General features: G+C 65.1%; 1 protein-coding gene across 1 annotated transcript; it reads right to left on the bottom strand.

The window, feature by feature from the left end:
- Positions 1–4,611: 4,611 nt before the first annotated feature.
- SSC5D (scavenger receptor cysteine rich family member with 5 domains) lies at positions 4,612–18,834 on the bottom strand. Its single transcript, XM_058674167.1, is given in 13 exon segments — positions 4,612–5,951; positions 10,605–10,727; positions 10,800–11,183; positions 11,186–11,599; positions 12,426–12,743; positions 14,722–14,901; positions 15,389–15,706; positions 16,526–16,834; positions 17,115–17,225; positions 17,398–17,511; positions 17,724–18,032; positions 18,203–18,229; positions 18,624–18,834. Coding segments are annotated over 13 exon segments (3,969 nt in total). The 5' UTR covers positions 18,646–18,834.
- Between the last annotated feature and the right edge of the window lie 32 nt (positions 18,835–18,866).

The following is an 18,866-nucleotide window of genomic DNA, read 5'->3' as shown; positions in this document are numbered from 1 at the left end:
CAGCAAGAACTAGTACCACTCGCAGACCATTGGAGCAAGGGGAGGGGATGAGGCTGCCAGCCACACCAGCTCAAGGCGAAGAGCCCTCCGGTCCTCCTCTCCCGGGCTGGGTCGTCCCGTCTGCCTGCGGGATGCTGGGTGCCGCCCCCTCCCTCCAGCTCCCTGGGAATAAAGCCAATGTGGCCCCGCAAAAGCTCTGAGACTGACATCTGTCCGTGTGGGAGAGGGGAGGACAGGGGAGGAAGAGAGGAGGAAAGAGCTGAGCTCCCAGAAACTTTTTATTTCACCAACCCAAAGCTTGTTTGGCACCACAGGGATGCGGAATGTCACTACGCTACCAAAGGCGGATTCTGGGAACCCAGGACGCAGGCACACACACACACGAACACACACTTGTGGTTCGAGTGGACAGACCCTGGCTCGCACACCGGGGAGCCGGGGGCAGGGGCTGGGAGGACTCTTGGCGGTCTGCAGGTGGACACTGGATCTGTGTTTATGCATCTGCAAGGCCTTGGGCGTGTGTGTGCGCCTAGCGGGGCAAGAAAGGTCAGGCGGGTGCCCAGGCCTGTCGGCACCTTCCCCTCCCTGGGCCCTGCTGGCAGCCACCCCAGCGTGGACACTCCCTCTTCCTCTCCGTACCAGGCCTGGCCGGAGGCCCAAGACAGGGCTGCAGCCACTGTGGGCAGATCCTGTGTCACCCGCTGCCGGCTCCCTGCTGCGACCACAAGGTGTCACCTGGCAGAGGGCCGTGTGTGTGTCTGCACCTCGGGGAGCCACTGCAGGACCCTCTGGGTCTGGGTCCAAGTCCAGAGAACAGGGGACACAAGGCCCTGCCCTGGGCAATCTGGCCTCCGGGGGTGGGGATTGGCTTCCTGGAAGGTAAGTTCCTTGGTGGACCTTCCTGGCAGAGAGGCCAGAGGGGGCACACCACGGATCTGAAATAGCTCTGGCAATTAGTTCCAGAATGTGTCCTGCAAAAGCTGGAGGTGGTGGGGCGGGGCAGTGGAGGCAGCTGAGGATCCAGCGAAGGTGACAAGGAGGTAGCAGGGCAGCCCGACCCGCAGGGGCACTAAGGAGGCAGTGCCAGCTGCTCAGACGCCACCCCCCACCGGCTGCAGGGCTCCTGGCTGAGGCTGGGGCAGCTTGGCTGCGGTAGCCAAGCACCTGCCCCCACTCACAGAGCCACCAGCAGCAGGACCAAACTGGAACCCAAGCCTGCTACATGCGGGGTCCCTGTGGTGCCATGAGTGCTGGGTCAGGGGGATGTGAGGGAAGCTGTGCCCCTGCAGGGAGCCCCTGAGCTTGCCTGGAACTGTGCTGTAGGGTGGGACAGGAAGCTGCCCTGGAACGAGGCTCCCGAGTGAGCTCCCCAGAGGAAAACCCGCAGGAAGACACTGCAGCATCCCAACCAACACCCCACCCAGGAGAGACGCCCTCGCGCACACAGGGGGCTCACACACGGCCTGGCGCGGGTGGGCTCTGAAATCCTTGCGCACTGAGCTACCCGCGAGCGAAAACAGCCAGCCAGGGAGGAGGGCCGCTGCGCCATCTGTGGGTGGGAGACGCGGACCCCCAGCGGACTGGGGGTGAGAGGGCGCTCCGCCCTTCAGCACCCCCTAAGACTGGGGCAAAGGAAGGAGGCACGGGGCTGGAGGACTCAGTACGAGCACCCGCTCGCCTGATCAAGCTCCCAGACCCAGGGCCTCGAAGTCAATCTCCCCGGGGGGCCTGTGTGGTGGCACAGCCGGTAAAGCCCACTGTTTGCAGGAACAGAATCCCATACGAACTCCAGGGCCAGTCCCAGCTGCTGCACTTCCCATCCAGCTCCCTGCTAATCACCTAGGAAAGCAGCGGAGGCTGACCAAGTGTTTGGACCCCTGTCAGCCACGTGGGAGACCCAGAGGGAGCTCCTGGCTCCTGGCTTCGGATCAGCCCAGCTCCAGCATGGCTGCCATGTGGGGAGGAGACCAGCAGACGGAAGATCTGTCTCCCTCTCTCTTTTTAATTCTGCCTCTCAAATGAAGAAATGCCTCTCCCCACCTTGCTGCTAAGATCATCATGGCCCCCACAAAGCCAGAAGGTAGCGGGCACCAGACCCCCACCCAGCCCCCACCTGGCCACACGGCCCTGAGCTTGCAAGCAGGACTGGCTACCAACGGAGGGGCAGGGATCCTAGGGGAAACCTCAGACCTGGCCTCTTGTTTCAAATCCAGGAGATCAGGAAAACACCCCACTCTAACCACCTGTCAATACCCGGCCGGAGGCAGCGCTCAGCTCCCATGGTGTTCTGAGGCTCTGTCAACATCACTGACAATGAGGGGGTGTGTGCTCCGGAGGTCCCCGGGTGAGGTGGGGACCGTGTGAGGGCTCCTGGGTACTGTGGCACCCCAAGCCTGCAGCAAGGGGTTAGCTCTGTGCCTGCCGCTCGGTGAGGCGGCCTTGGTGGCAACACGAGGCCTGTTGGTGGAGTGTTGGCCCAGCACTGGGCAGCAGGCGCATGGGGGCTTGCCACTCCCCTGGGCCCCAGGCAAAGGCTTGTGTGTGGGGGACGGCTGCTGGCACTAAACCTGCCAGGCTCCTCCTGCATCGGCTGAGCCTGCTAGACCTGGGCAGCTACTGTTCTGGGCCTGGTGCAAGCTGGCGGGCAGAGCTCAGCTGTCCTGTGGGAGGTGCCAGGGTCAGGGCCGGGGCGGGGGTGGGGGGGAACTTGGCCACCCATCCTGGCCTTGGGCCCAGAGGCCAGATGTCTGGGCTTAGCCACTGGGCCCAGCAAGCATAGGGTGACTGGGTAATTGGGCACTCGCTTCTGCGGGGCTGCCAGAGGCTGGTGGGGTTGGAGGGAGCTCTGTTTGCCCAGAGCCTGACCCCCGAACTGGGCCTGCTGCAGTGAGGAGCCTGGGGGCAGGGTTCAGCCACTCCTGGGGAGGAGAAAGGTGGCTTACACCCCAGCGGGCGCCATCCTGTCACACTGGCTCGCCCTGAGGGGCCAGTCAGCAGTTATTTAGGTCTCAGGCTTCATGAGAGCCAGGAAAAGGAGAATTGTTGGTGTGCCCCTTTGCCTGCTGGCAGGAACAAACGGCCCACCCACAAGAACCCCCAGACAGGAGTACCTGCCCCCTACTGCCCCCTGCAGGCCCCCTCACCTCCGGTGACTGAGCCAAGGAGGAGGGCTACCCTGCTGCTGGTCCTGGTTTACAGCGAGGCCACCTGTCGCTCCTGCCGAAGGTCACCAGGAGAGAGGCAGAAGAGCCTACCCGATGGATGGTCGGGCAGGGCTTGGTGAGTCCTGGTCCCGCTGTACGGCCTTAGGTAAGGCCTTGCCCTCTCTGGCCCACTGAGGGCTGTGGGAGGGGTCCACTCAGGAGTCCACGGTCAAAGCCGCAGCCCATTGATGCAGGTCTCGGTCCAGGCCGCTCTGCTTCTAACCCAGCTCCCAGCTCATGCGCCTGGGCAAGCAGCGGAGCAGACCCCAGGGCTTGGGCCCCCACCCGCGTGGGAGACCTGGCTCCCAGCTTCAGACAGGCCCAGCTCCGGCCGTTGCAGCCATCAGATGGAAGATTTCTGTCTCTGGCTTTCCTCTCCACAGCAATCACCCCTCCTGCCTCGACAAGCGCTAGGTCACCCCCATTTACAGCAAAGTTGAGGCTCAGTGGAAAAGACAAGCCACTAGATTTCCTGTGGGGACACGGCCGAGCCAGGTGCTGGCCGTGGGACACTGCCCGGAGGTCATGGCTCTCCTGTGCCCACCAAGGGCTCATGCCTTGGTACCAGGTCTGCAAGCGGGGTGAAGGCCGTGCTGGTACGCTCTCGCCTGCCCCACGCCCAACCTCTAGAGGCGGGCACTACTAGTACCCACTGTTCAGAGCTGGGACTGCTCAGGTCCTACCCGACAAGGCTCGGCCAGGTCATCTGCTGAGCCCTGGTAACTGTAGACGTCCCCTCCTGGGGGGGTGTTGTCAGGCTCGATGACACAGCCCACAAAGCCCCTGGAGGCGCCGCACCACATGACTCACCACCATGGTGACACGCCCATGGCCTCAGAAGGGGCTCACGACCAGGATTCTGCGCTAGCCTCGGGCCGGAAGGCTGGCACAGGCGCCAGGACCGAGCAGACCTCCGCCCCCAGGGAGCTGGATCTTTGCCGTCATGCTTGCCATCAAGGTCACCAGCAGCATGGGACCAAGACGCCATCACCACCTCCAGGTCACTGTCAATACTATCGACCAGGCTCATCAGCACTGCCAATACCGTCAGTGTTAACACGAGCCTCGCTGCTTCGGCCAGCATCGCCACACCCATTCACCACCATCATCACCATCACCACCGTCTCCTCCACCACCAGCACCATCAGAACCACGGAGTGGTCAAAACCACTAACACAACCACGGCCACCACCTCCGCCATCACTGTCATCACTGTCACTCGCATGGCCTCCACCTTGGGCAGCAGCCCATGTGCCATTCGTTCACAAATCAAGATCAACTCCATGACCCTCTCCCCCAGGCTGTCCGGATCACCAAGAATCACAAGCCACACCTTGTGTCTCATCAGGTACTTTGGTTTTCTTGTGTCTGGAGCACCGGGACACCTCACCCCTGAGTCCAGCAGTGGTTACACGTCTCCCCGCAGAGGCCGCTCCTCCTCCTCTGGGGTAGTGGTGGTTGGCACAGGCACAGGCGTGCTGGGAGGCCAGGCCACCTCCACCAGCCTCTTCAGGACCTCACTCAGCTGCCCCAGCCCTTGAGCAGCATCCGCCAGCTGGGTGAGGCCCAGCCACTGGGCCTGGCGCTCCTGCCGCTCCTGCTCCAGGACCTGGGTCAGCCTCTGCAGCTGGCCGCCCATGTCCCTCACGGCGGCCACCAACTCCACTAGGGCGGGGGGCTCGCAAGCCATGACCCGCACGGCTGGCACGGGGGCCACACATGGGCCCAGGGGACCTGGGCTTGGGGCAGGTGTTGGCCCAAGGGTGGGCGGATCAGGAAGAGGTAGATCTAAGGGGTGGGCCGCTGTGGGGAGGGGGCGGGGTGGGGTCACGCTGGGCTCAGAGGTCGAGTGTGGGGTCTGGGCAGTGGGAGGGATCAGTTCGGGGCTCTGGCTTCTCTGGGTTTTGGAGTCCTCAAAGGATGCCGGGTCCACGCTTGGGGCTGCCGAGGGTCTGGGTTCGGAGGCCGCAGGGGGCTGCGTGTGTGAGGTGGGAGCACCCAGGGAAGGGGAAGGGGTGGCGGCCAGGCTGGGTGGCCAGGCTGACGCTGGGGTGGGGAAGGGAAGTTCTGTCCCCAGGGAGGTGGGAGGGGACTTAGTGGTGCCCAGTGTGGAGGTAGGAGCGGGAGTTGTAGGGGCAGTGAGGGCAGTGGGATGAGCCGTGCCAAGAGGAGGGGTAGTGGCGTGAGCACTGTTGGCGGCCTGCAGGGTGGTGGGGGCAGGGGTTGTGGTGGGGACAGCAGGGAGAGTGGGATGAGGGGTGGTGGGAGTCTGAGGGGGGGCAGTGGGGGGTGGGGGGATGGGGGTGTCGGTGGGTCCAGGAGGTTCTGGGTCAATCCTGGGGTACGAAGTGCTGCTAATGTCTGGAGTGGTGTCTAACTCTGGGATCAGCTCCGAGGTAGGCGCAAGACTGCTCACATCCGCCTGGGCAGAGCGGTCAGAGGTCAGCTCCGTGGACAAGGTGGGCAGTGAGCTGTGGGTGGGGGAGGGCTCTGCCGTCCCTCCCAGAGTGGCACTGGAGGCGGAGGTAGGCCAAGGAAGGTCAGGGGTGGTTGAAACCAAGTCGGGGCCCATCGAGGAGGCCGGCTCGGTGGTGGGTGGTGATGTCGCGCTGGGGTCAGAGGTCGCCTCTGCAGTGGGTTCAGGGTCGGGGGTGGCAGAGGTCAGCAGGGTGCCCGGAGAGGCGCAGGGAGCCGGGGACGGGGTGGGGCGCAGCAGCCAGTGCTGGAAACCCGGTTTCCTTGGGGAGCCTGGAGGAAGAAGAGAGAGGAGGAAGAAGAAGAAAAGCTAGGGGAGGGAAAAGGAGGAGGAAGGGGATGAAGGGGGGGAGGAGGAGGGAGAGGAGGAGGAGGAGGGAGAGGAGGGGGAGGGGATAGAGGTCCCAGGGAGGTCAGCCCGCCCCGCCCCGCCCCGGAACCTGCCAATGGGAGGCGCAGGCCCTCGTGACCTCACGGGTCGCCGGCAGACTTGGCCCGGCCCTAGCGCCCCCACTCCTGCCGCTCGGGGTGTCGGGCGCCACCTGGCGTCCGCGGCTGCGCAGCGCACGGCTCGGCAGCGGGCGGGAGGGCAGAGGGTGGAGCCAAAGACCCACAGCCAACAACCAAAACGTCGATCCTGCCTTCCTCACAACCCTGTAGTTTATCCCGGGTTGGTTTTTTGGTTTTTTTTTTGCATTAATTTTGACTTAAAATATCGTCTACTACTATGACTGCATGGCTGCGTCACTTGCATGAATCCGTGTCGGGAATGTGGCATGGCCTCCCATCCCCTCCTCCGTCCCCGCCCCCAACTTGGTCCTGGGGACGCCACAAGCGCTCCAGGCGAGGTCTGCAGAGGTCCACGGCCCAGCCAGCCCGTGGACGGCGACTGCTCACCACTCTCCAGAAGCCGGCCCCTGCTGCTGCCCTCTGGCACCGTCCTCCGGGCGCGGGCACCTAAGGCCGCCTTGCTGGCTCACCTCTGCGTTCTTTGCAGCAAGCGTTAGTTCAGCCCGGGAGACAAGACAGCCGACACGAGCCAGGGGTGCACGGCACTGACCACGATCTCATCCAACTGAGCACACATACCCATGTCACACACACACACCCATACACTGGGCAGCAAATACACCTCCCCAGAGGGCACCGAGACAGCCCTGTTTGCTCAGGTTCTGGCTACAGCAGCTCACACAGGCAGAGGCCCCTGCCACCTGCGACTGACCCAGGCCCCGCAACTCGGGGAGAGACAGATACAAAATCCACACAGACTCCAAATTCCCCAAGTCGCTACAACCACGCCACCACCTGGCCAAGGCTGCAGCAGGCCCTATGACCCGATGACCAGGGAAGCCAGGCTGCCAGTAGAACCAGGCAGGGGGCATACAGGGCTCCTGGTTGACAGCCATCCCAGGCTCCAGGCTGACACCCATCCCAGGCTCCAGGCTGGCACCCATCCCAGGCTCCAGGCTGGCACCCATCCCAGGCTCTGGGGACACCCATCTCAGGCTCCAGGCTGACACCCATCTCGGGCTCCAGGCTGGCACCCATCCCAGGCTCCAGGCTGGCACCCATCTCAGGCTCCAGGCTGGCACCCGTCCCAGGCTCCAGGCTGGCACCCATCCCAGGCTCCAGGCTGGCACCCATCCCAGGCTCCAGGCTGGCACCCATCTCAGGCTCCAGGCTGGCACCCGTCCCAGGCTCCAGGCTGGCACCCGTCCCAGGCTCCAGGCTGACACCCATCTCAGGCTCCAGGCTGACACCCATCCCAGGCTCCAGGCTGGCACCCATCCCAGGCTCCAGGCTGACACCCGTCTCAGGCTCCAGGCTGGCACCCGTCCCCGGCTCCAGGCTGACACCCATCCCAGGCTCTGGGGACACCCATCCCAGGCTCCAGGCTGACACCCGTCTCAGGCTCCAGGCTGGCACCCATCTCAGGCTCCAGGCTGGCACCCATCCCAGGCTCCAGGCTGGCACCCATCCCAGGATCCAGGCTGGCACCCATCTCAGGCTCCAGGCTGACACCCATCCCAGGCTCCAGGCTGACACCCATCTCAGGCTCTGGGGACACCCATCCCAGGCTCCAGGCTGGCACCCATCCCAGGCTCCAGGCTGACACCCATCCCAGGCTCCAGGCTGACACCCATCCCAGGCAGCTGCATCAGGCTGCACTCGGGCGCCCTCTGCTGGAGACCTCCTGCAAGCCCTGTGCCTTGGGGAACAGCCTCCCTAGACTGACAGAGACCAATGAGGCCAAAGAAGGGACTGGATTCTCCAGAATAGACAGGAAAACAGGCCAGGCAGCAGTGTGGGGCAACAGGACAGGTTGCCCTGGCGTAGCATAGCATCAACTGGAGCTCCAGCTGCTCCACTTCCAACCAAGCTCGCTGCAGGGAGCTGGAAAAGCAGCTTATGGGAGACCCAGACGGAGGTTCAGGCTCCTGGCTTCAGCCTGACCTAGTGCAAGACACTTGAGGCCTTCTGGAGAGTGAGCCAGGGGACGAAGGTGTAAGGGTGTGCGTGTGCTCCCCTCTTTAATCAGTGCCAGCACTGTGGCACAGTACACTAAGCCTCTGGTTGCGGTGCAGGCATCCCATACAGGTTCCAGTTTGTGTCCCAGCTGCTCCACTTCCCATCCAGCTCCCTGCTAGCACCCCTAGGAATGCAGCCCAGGATGCTCCAAGTCCCTGGCCCAGCCTGGCCCAGCCGTGTGGGGTGGCGAGGGGTGGAGGTGGCCTGGAGGCAGACAGACAGGACCCACAGGTGCCATTCTCATGGATGACAGCCGCTGTGGGGACCTGACCCTTCCCTGATCAGATCCCACAGCTCCACTCTCCCTCCCTGCCCTACCGGGGCGTCCGCCTCCCTGTGACAACAAGGCATCCCTCCCCAGCTGCTGGCAGGAGCTGTCAGGGTGGGGGATTTGGGGTTCAGATCCCTGCTCTTCCGTCCACTCGCCTCACCTCATCTCTTGCCCTGCAGAGCAGCGAGGGGGGCAGCATGTACAGGGATGCGTGGGGAGGAGGGGGACAGAGCCACAAAATGCACTTAAAATGGTGCCCAGCACCAGGGAGCTGACGGCGACGCCTCGTCCCCAGCCTTCACTCTGGGGTCCCCTAGTCCCTGCAGCTCCTTGCACGGCAGAAACCACAGTGAGCCCAACTCACTCTGGCTGGCCCTGCCCCTCCCCGCTAGCCTCGTCCACCCCAGGGCTGGTGTTGTTTCTGCGCCCGCACTCAGATCCCCGGACCACAGGACTCCCTGGCCTTCCCCGGCAATGGGCGGTGGCTTGCAGACACGCTGGAGTACATCCTCAAAGCCGGGGAACCCTTCACCCCTTCACTGAGAGCAAGGGTCAGAGAGAGGCCGCAGCAGGCCGGCTTTGAAGCCGGTGGGGCCAGGAGCCAAGGAATGCAGGCGGGCTCCAGGAGCTGCAAAAGGCCGGGAAGCCCACTCCCCTGGAGGCCAGCGCCGCCCACACGTGCCTCCGCGGCCAGTGCGCCTGTGCCGTCCCTGGGCCGGATCAGTGTCCCGGAGGCTGACCGTGCCAGGCCCACACCTCGCGCGCCTCCGGGGAACCCCTGCCCCCGTTCCTGCTGACCAGGTCACCCCGACCCCTCCCCAAGGTCTCCTCTGACTTGCTGCCGCACACGGTGACTGCAGCCAGGGACCCTGCAGCTTACTCACTCCCACCAAATTAACAAGCAAGCAGGGTGTGGTTTTAAATGATTCCACACGCCTTGGGAGCGGCCAGCACTCCTTCGGCACTGCCTCCAGGGGAATGGAGCATGCGCGCACACACACACACACACACACACACCCGGGAGCACTGGCCTCCAGGGGAATGGAGCATGCGCGCACACACACACACACACCCGGGAGCACTGGCCTCTAGAGGAATGGAGCATGCGCACACACACACACACACACACACACACCCGGGAGCACTGGCCTCCAGGGGAATGGCACACACACACACACACACACACACACACACCCCGGAGCCCGCGGCAGTGCACACAGCGGGCCCACCTTACCCTCACCAACCACCCTGGCACACTCCTTTTCCACAGTGAGACCTGGACGCTCCCAGGAGCGGTGACTTTTCCACGGGTCCCCGCGCCCTCCCCCACCATCTTCCCAGGAGTACGCTGGGCACACTCCCCGTGGCTGCCCCACCAGGGCCCCCACCCGCGCAGGCTGGCAGGCTGCATTACCTGAGCTCACGTCTCGCATACTGCTCTCTCCCACTGTGGCTGTTCCTGGGCCAACCCCGCATCCCCGGCCTGGGGTGGGGAGCCTCGGCCTGGGGTGGGGAGTCCCTCGGCCTGGGGTGGGGCGTCCCTCGGCCTGGGGTGGGAAAGCCTCGGCCTGGGGTGGGGAGCCTCGGCCTGGGGTGGGGAGCCTCGGCCTGGGGTGGGGAGTCCCTCGGCCTGGGGTGGGGAGTCCCTCGGCCTGGGGTGGGGAGCCTCGGTCTGGGGTGGGAAAGCCTCGGCCTGGGGTGGGGAGCCTCGGTCTGGGGTGGGGAGCCTCGGTCTGGGGTGGGGAGTCCCTCGGCCTGGGGTGGGAAAGCCTCGGCCTGGGGTGGGGAGCCTCGGCCTGGGGTGGGGAGCCTCGGCCACGAGGGGGCGGCGTCGGGCTGCGGGGCTGTTCACCTCACAGTCAGCAGGCGAAGCGCCTCCAGGGCCCGCCCACCCCCGCAGGCCCAGCCGGCCTATGAGGAGACAGAGAGCCTGTGACGTCACGAGGCGCCGGGCAGAGCGTCTGCCTGCACCAAACCGCCTTGCGCATGCGTACATGGCCCCAGGAAAGGGCGGGAAAAGGCCAAGGCGAAGGGCCAGCCCCGAGTGGCCGGGGGCCAGCCCGGAGGGGGCCGGGGGTGCCGGGGTGGCCAGCCCCGAGTGGCCGGGGGCCAGCCACGAGCCTCACCTGCGTCAGGAGGGCGCCTGGTGGTGGCGGCGGGCGCCGCGGTCGCGCTGGTCCCCCGGGCCCGGTCCTCCTCCGACGGCGCCTCCCAGGTCCAGGGCGGGTAGTCGTGGTCCTCGGGGTAGCCTGCGGGGACGCGGGCCGTCGGCGTGCGCCGAGGCGGGAGGGTCCCCCGGGCCGCCCCCCGCGCGCGGGTACCGGCGCACGTGAGCCCCACGTCCTCCTCGTGGTCGCAGTTGTGCGTGCCCCACGGCCCGGCGGGGCAGTGGCTCAGCGACGCCTCGCTGCCCGCGCAGCCCACGTCGTCCAGCCAGATGGGCCCGCTGCCCGGGCCGTAGTGCGTTTTGCCCACTCGGGGCCGGACCCTGCCGCAGCCCAGCTCCCAGCAGGCCACCGTGGCGTCGCGCAGGTCCCAGCTGTCGTCGCACACCGTGCCCCAGCGCCCGGCGTGCCACACCTCCAGCCGCCCCGCGCACCTGTTGGGCCCGTCGGCCAGCCGCAGGCGGAAGGGGCCTGTGGGGCGAGGCCCGGGGTCAGGTGCAGGCCGTGGCCTCGGCCCGCCAGTCCGCGCCCCCGCCGGCACTCACCTGCGGGGCCCGTGGGGCTGGCAGCCGTGGCCGTGGCGGGCGCTGCCGGCCAGCCTGGGGTCTCCGCCGATGCCTGGGGAGTGGGCGTCGGGGTGTGCGTGGTCTGTGCCTGCGGGGCTGCTGGGGTGGCTGAGGGCAGTGCTGAGGAATGCTGGGCCCTGGAGGCAGTCGTGGTGGGCGTCACAGGGGGGTGAGGGGTCGGTCTCCTGGCGCTTTTGGTCACCCACTTCTTAGTACTCTTGGGGGTCTTCCCCGGGGCCTTGGTGGTGGGTTTCTCCGGAACGCCAGGAGAGCGACTGGCAGTGGGCTTGGTGACCGACCCACCCGGGGGCCAGGCGTCCCGCTCTCTGCCCAGTCCCGGGAGCCAGCTCCAGCTGAAGGGGTCTGAGATGGTGTCCAGGCCCGGAGTTCCTGAAAGGCAGGCGGCAGGAAGAAAAGCTGGGGCACCGCCTTCCAGGCACGTCCCCATCCCTCCCCCACTCCCACGGCCTGGTGCTGGGGACTGGACGGTCAAGGGCCTCTTGGGAGTGCAGCGGCAGCCTAACCGGGATTCTGCTCCCTAAGAGATTCTGGAAGTGTCTGGGGACTTGGGCCATGCAGGCGGGCAGTGCTAACTGTCCGCATGTGATTGGGCTCTGCAGGGTGTCGGTCACCTGTCAGAGCTAGGGAATTAAGTGCTGTCCACTGCGGGAGGGCAGCACTCACTCCGGCCTTCCCCTGCGACCACTGTAGCTGGGGGTTTCTTGGATGCCCGTGGTGAGTTGCTGAAGCAGAGGGTGGTCTTGGGGACTCCACCCCCTGCACAGACACCACAGAGGGCACAGGGGTGTCTCCTGCCATGACCGCGACACCAGGCCCATGTGACCCTGTCCATCCTAGGCTACCCAAACTCGGGGCCCCAGGGAGGGCTGGTGTGGGAGCAAACAGGCCCACAGCTTGACTGCTGTCACGGCCTTTGGCCCCTGGGGGATGAAGCGCCCTGCTTTGAATAACTCGTACTCTGCCTGCTTCAGCTCTGTCTCCTGTTGCTTGAATGTGGTCACGTGGGTGAGAATGCCCAAGACAGGGCGGGAGGACGGCTCAGGAGGCATGTTGCTGCCTGGGATGGCCACGGACAGTTAGCCGTGGGTGCCCAGCATGGCTGTGGGCAGTCAGCTGTAGGTGCCCAGGATAGCCATGGGAAGACAGCCATTGGCTCCCCAGTCCCAGCTGGGTGTCAGTCCCAGCGTGTCCCTACCAGAGCAGGTGACCCCGACGTCCTCGTTGTGAGCACAGTTGTGTTTCCCCCAGGGAGCAGCAGGACAGTCGGTGAGTACCACCTCCGTGCCCACACAGTTCACATCGTCCAGCCAGATGGGGCCGGCACCCCACCCAAAGCGGCCCACCGTAGGATCCAGCTGCTGGGGTCCCCCGCAGCCCAGCTCCCTGCAGACCACAGCCGAGTCGCGTAGGTCCCAGCCGTCATCACACACGGTCCCCCAGCGCCCACCGTGCCACACTTCCAGCCGGCCGGAGCACCTGCTGGGCCCCGCCACCAGGCGCAGCTGTGGGGACCCTGGGGTAGAAAAGAGGCCAAAAAATGAGCAGGAAAGGTGCCAGGCTCGCGGCTCTGCCGCCAGCATTCCTTGAAGGAGCCAGGTGGAGAGACGGCCGGGTGTCCACAATGTATGTGCGGGGCACGAGAGATATGGTTAGTCTTGGCAGTGATCTCGGGCGTGATTCCCAACAGCACAGACATCGAAACAAAGAGAAGCAAGTGGGAAAACAGCGAGCTAAAATCAACTCCAACACAGCAAAGGACATGGTCATTAACTGCTGGTTCCTGTCCCCACAGCCTGCTTCCCGTCCAGCTCCCTGCCTGTGGCCTGGGAAGGCAGTCGAGGACGGCCCAAAGCCTTGGGACCCGTGTGGGAGACCTGGAGGAGGCTCCTGGCTCCTGGCTTTGGATCAGTCCGGCCAAGGCGTTCACTTGGGGAGTGAATCAGCAGACGGAAGACCTTTCTCTCTGTCTCTCCCCCTCTCTATATATCTGATTTTCCAATAAAAATATTTTTTTTAAAAAAAAAGACAAACCAAGTAAATTTTTGGTGAGAATGTGGAGCGATGGAAGCCTCGGGCATGCCTGGTAGAGCTGAAGGGGGCACAGCTGCTGTGGGAGACAGTGTGGGCCCCTCTGACCAAAATTAAAACCCAAACTAGGATCTGAGCCAGAGGCCCCATCTCTGCACGCATACCCGGGGGAGCGGAAAGGGGGATCTGGAAGAAACAGTAGCACTTCAAGTCCATTGCATCACTATTTGTAACAGCCAGGATGCTGAAATAAACTGAATGTCCTGAACAGAGGAATGGATAAAGCAGATGGGGCGGTATGTACAGACACGTGAAACACCACCCAGCCTGCAGAAACAGGAAAGCTTGGGGCAGACAGTGGCACAGCACGTTAAGCCTCTGTCTGCGGTGCCTGTGTCCCATCTGCTGGTTCCGGTGCATCTGAGGAGACCAGATGATGTAATCCTTGGGTTCCTGCCGTTCCCATGGGAGACGCAGATGACCCTGCCTGCTCCTGGCTGCCGCCTGGCCAAGTGTTGGCTGCCGTCGGCATTGGGGGAGTGAACCAGCCCGTGAAGACAGATTGAGCTCTGCTTTTCACATATGAACTAACATTTCAGAGGAGGAAGGAGGTCCTGGCCTTCGTGATAACATGCATACAGCTTGAGGATGCTGGGCTAAGTGAAATAAACCAGACACCAGGAGACAAGCAGGGCCTGATCTGCCCGTGGAAAGCATGGAAAATGGTGACAATGAGCAGCCAGTGCAGCCGGGCAGACGTGAGGAGAGCCTGAGACGCTGGCGCGCAGCTTGTCCACGACGGTGGCTACCGTTGCCCAGCCTGGAGATGGCTGCCAGCCTGGGGACCTTGCTGCCGCTCAAGGCATCAGTGCCCTCCAGGGCTTGCTAATCCCTAGAGATGGTGAACAATGACCGTGCCTTTCACTGCAACCCCCTGCCCAGAATCCAGAGCCCTTACCCACCTTCACGCGCTCCCCTGGGGCCTGACCCACCGCCCTGGTCCCTGCTGCACTGGGCACCAAACGACGAGGGCTATTTAGTCCACCCTGGAGCCCACAAAGCCCACTCAAACAAAGCTGTCCCTGCTTGTGTACCGGCCTCGCTGGCGCCCTCACTTGCTCCCTACGCCTACCGGTTCCCCATGGCCTGTGTCACGCGGCCCCTCCCCCTGAGGACCCCAACAGCTGGGACCTCATCATCTGCCGCCCTCACTGCACCTGGACAAACACAAAGAACCAACAGCCATCTTTAGTTCAGTCTTTCCAAAACACGGAAAGCGGAGCCTTTGCTGTGCCTCCACCTGCAGTACCAGCATCCCAGATGGACACCAGTTCAAGTCCCAGCTGCCCCACTAAGGATATCAAGACAGAGCGTGTGTCCTCTAAGCAGGGGCCCCTGGGAGACAGTCTCAGAGCCGGGGGACATGAGGACCCCGCTGCCTGAGGGAGCAGTGGGACACTCACCAGCACCTGGGCCTGGATCCTGAGGGCCGGCGGGAGAGGGCTGAGGAGGTGCAACGCCTGCTGTTGCCAGGGCCTGGCTTGCCGCTGTAGGCAGCGGCCTGGGGGCAGCCTCGCTGGGCACGGAACTGTTGCTGCTGTCCACCATGGGAGCCGTGGGGGGCATGTGGCCGAGCGGCATGCCTAGGGCACAGGGAGAGGCTGTGAGCTCCCACCCACCCCACCCCATGCTGGCTCCCCAATCCTGCCCAGTGCACACAGCTACCCCCACCACCAAGTCTCTCCCTTGACCCAGCCCGGACCTCACTTCCAGAGAGGAGGCTGTGACTCGGGGGTGCTGAAGGCAAGGTGAGGGTAGAGCGTGGAGGCAGCTGTCAGGGCTGCTACCAGATTGGGGCTCAACTCAGCACTGTCCATCTTCGGGGACTGGGGACCTCCTGTGCCCTGGCCCCACCCACAAGACATCAGTAGGTCCATCCCACTCACGCCTGAAGTGCGTGGAGGCCCACAGACACTGCCCGCAGCTTGTCCCCAGGGCTGGGAACTGCTGATCCGATGGGGACCAGGAGGAGGGTTGGGGCGAAGGGTGCCTAGGGACAAGACCCCCCACACGCCCCCACACTCCCTCACCCACACACCCCATCACCCAGTCTCCCCCTCACCCCCTCACCGTCACACACAGCCCCAGCATCCTCGCGATGGTGACAGTCGTGTTGGCCCCAGGGCCGGGCTGGGCAAAAGCGCAAATTCGTCTCGTTCCCTCGACACCGAAGGTCGTCCAGCATGATGGGGCCGGCCCCCTCTCCAAAGAAGGCGCCCCCGGGAGCGGCCAGCGCCCCGCCACAGCCCAGCTCCCGGCAGGCCACGGCAGCGTCCCGCAGGTCCCAGCCGTCATCACACACGGTGCCCCATCGCCCGCTGTGCCACACCTCCAGGCGGCCGGCGCAGCCGTGGGGGCCGTCAGCCAGGCGCAGCCTGGGGGCTGGGCCTGAGGTGGGGTGGGGTGGGGCAAGAGAGAAAGGAAGCTGGGATGGGTGAGCAGGCCACGAGCTGCATCCAGGGACCCTCTGCTGGGACATCCCCACCCACCCACCTTGTGCAGACACAGGCCCCACCCCAGGGCCCCAGGCCCTATAGAAAGGACAGCTGCAAGGTACAGGCCTCCCACCCACCCTACCCATGGTGAACTCCACTGTGCCCCAGCACCCTGAAATTGCCCATCCCAGCTCCACCGTGTCCCTGTGTGGCTTCATGCTCAAGGTCTCAGGGTACAGCTGGTCAGAGGGTGAGTGTACCCCTGGGCTGCCAGGAGGCTCAGGAGAGTGGGGGTACAGGGGCTAGCCCACCACTCACTCGGCACCCGCAGCCCTGAGCTCTCCACCCCAGCAACAATGAACGCTGTGAACCCAGCAGCTGTCTGTGGGGTTCATGAACAGAGGGGAGGGAAGAGCAGATGAGGGGGTCCCAGAGGGGAGGAGCCCCGGTGAGGTGGGGCAGTCTCAGCCACCACTGGCCCCAGCCCCTTGCTTCTCCCACACCCCTAAGTCACTGCCCTCCCAGGGAATGGGGCGGGGTGGGGGAACAGTGGATGGACATGCCTTGTTACCCTGGGGCTTAGCTGGAGCCCCCAAACAGGGCACTCCTAGTCTTCCGGCTCCATCAGGGAGACACGGTGGCTGGCCCCACCAGGAGCCCAGGTCTCTGTCCCTGGCCTCTTTCCCAAAGGCAGCATGGTGACTCTAGGTGGCGAGGCCATGGCCGGGCAGAGGGAGGTGATGGAGTGGGGCACCAGCCCCGCCTAACGTACCCGTGCACACCAGCCCCGCGTCCTCGCTGTGGTCACAGTTGCTCCGGCCCCAGGGGCTGCGTGGACAGTCCCGGAGTGCCTGCTCTCCTCCACCACAGCCCACGTCGTCCATCCACACGGGCCCCGCACCTGGCCCGAATCGGGAGCCCCCAGGGGCGGCCAGTGGCCCCCCACAGCCCAGCTCCCGGCAGGCCACAGCAGCGTCCCGCAGGTCCCAGCCGTCATCGCACACGGTGCCCCAGCGCCCGCCATGCCACACCTCCAGACGGCCGGCGCAGCCGTGGGGGCCTGAGACCAGGCGCAGCCGCTCTGGGGGCAGAGTGGGGAGGGCAGTGAGGGGCCCAAGGGGCCCGACCATGGCTTGGGAGAAGCAGTCAGCCTACCCCATGTTATTTGTCACCTGGGGAAATGGAGGCCCAGGCGGGGCACTGGCCTGGGGTCCCCCATCCCAGCCTCCAGAGAGAGAGACCGCACGAAGCAGCCGGAATCCAGCCAGGAGTGGACCCAGACAGCGAGCAAGGGAAAGAAGTGGGATGGGGCAACACAGAGATGGGGGAGCCCAGGGTTCCCAGTCCAGAAGGGTACCCACCTTGCCGGGGGGCCACAGCCGTCAGCAAGGGGGCCCGGGTGGACTTGATCTGTTTGGGCCGGGGGCTCTTCTTCCGGGGGCCGTTCTGAGGGCTTCCAGCCAGGCGGGGAACTGGGAGGGGAGAGGGTGGGAGGTCAGGAGCTGGACCCAAGAGCCCCTTCCCAGGGCTGTCGTACACGGGCTGCCCCTGGGCTGGAAGGGCCAGCGTGGGAACCTGCCCATCCCTTTGCCCCATGGCCAGAGCAGCTAAGAGAGAGCCAGGGAGGGGGTCCCCTGGGCGCACCCGGAATCATAGGGGGCTCCTCGGAGCTGGGGCTCTGCTCCACAGGCAGGCCAGGCCAAGGTTCCTCGGGCAGGGGTGGAGCCGGCTCATCCCTGGAACTGACCACACGTTGCCCTAGGGAAGAGAGAAACAAGGTGGGAGTGGAGACCCCCAGGAGTCCCTGGGGAGAGGGACAGGGATAGGGACCCCCAGAGGAGCCGTGTGGTTGTGGCCGGGAGTGCCGAAGCGATGCTGGTCCATGCTGGTCCAGGGCAGGGAGAGACTTTGCGGGGATTGGAGGGCTGGAGGACCAGGACTCGGGCTCCCACACCGACACCTGCCCTCACCTGCACAGACCACGCCAGCATCCTCCTCATGGCTGCAGATGTGAGCTTTCCAGCCGCGGTGGGCACACAGACCCAGGTGCCCCTCGCTGCCCCGGCATGCCAGCTCACTGAGCCACACGGGCCCTGTGCCCTCTCCAAAGAAGGCACCCCCAGGGGCGGCCAGCGCCCCGCCACAGCCCAGCTCCTGGCAGGCCACGGCAGCGTCCCGCAGGTCCCAGCCGTCATCGCACACGGTGCCCCAGCGCCCGCCATGCCACACCTCCAGGCGGCCGGCGCAGCCGTGGGGGCCGTCAGCCAGGCGCAGCCGCTCTAGGTGAGGAGGGAAACACCGTGACCCCAGGTAGGGGCACCCCTGAGGCCTGGGGTATGGCAGGGGCTGCAGGCTGTCCTGGGGCTACAGCCAGACTCAGGCGCTCCGAGACGCCGGTCAGACAGGGGTGACCAGCAGGAGGGTGGGCAGGGAGGAGGAGGGGACTTACCCACTGCCTGGGTCCCAAGCAACAGCACTGCAACAGGTGGGAACAGCAGTGTGAGGGTGGGCCTCACCCTGGTCACCCCAAAACACTCGCACACACTCACACCACAGGCACTTACACCCATACCCACATGCACACGCTCACATGTGGGACAGCCACATCTCTGACACACAAGCCCCACACTGGGGAGCCACAGCCTGGGCAGAGCCAGGTGGGGCTGGGCACTGGGCTGCTCGGCCAGAGGTCAGCTGGCTGGGTGACCTGCATGGGAGGAGGCTGAGTCTCTGAAGGGTCAGACAGGACAGCTAGATACCAAGGTGCTCCTGCAGCCCCAAGGACCAGCTCCCGACTCTGGAAGTTCTGGGGCTCTGAACTAGATGCTTTAAGGGGTCGGGGCGGGGCCCCGAGGGGCAGGGTCACTCACCGAGGCAGGCCAGGACCCTCATGTTTGCAGAGTCCAGGGGAGGGGACGTGGGAACAAGAGAGAGGAGGCAGCAGAGGAGGACAGGGAAGGAGAGGCTCCTGCCTGCCCACCGGCCCGCCCGGGACCCACGGAAGGAGCAGGCAGGGGCCCGAGGCTTCGCCAGGAGGAAGAGGCTGCGGGGAGGCGGCAGGGGACAGGAGGGCGGGAGGGGCTGGCTCGCGGCTGAGGCGTGGGGAGGAGGGG

Source organism: Ochotona princeps, chromosome 16 (assembly GCF_030435755.1).
Source record: "Ochotona princeps isolate mOchPri1 chromosome 16, mOchPri1.hap1, whole genome shotgun sequence".
In the NCBI taxonomy this organism is placed as follows: domain Eukaryota; kingdom Metazoa; phylum Chordata; class Mammalia; order Lagomorpha; family Ochotonidae; genus Ochotona; species Ochotona princeps.
The sequence above is the reverse complement of the archived record's forward strand: the minus strand, read 5'-3'. Positions and strand labels throughout refer to the sequence as shown.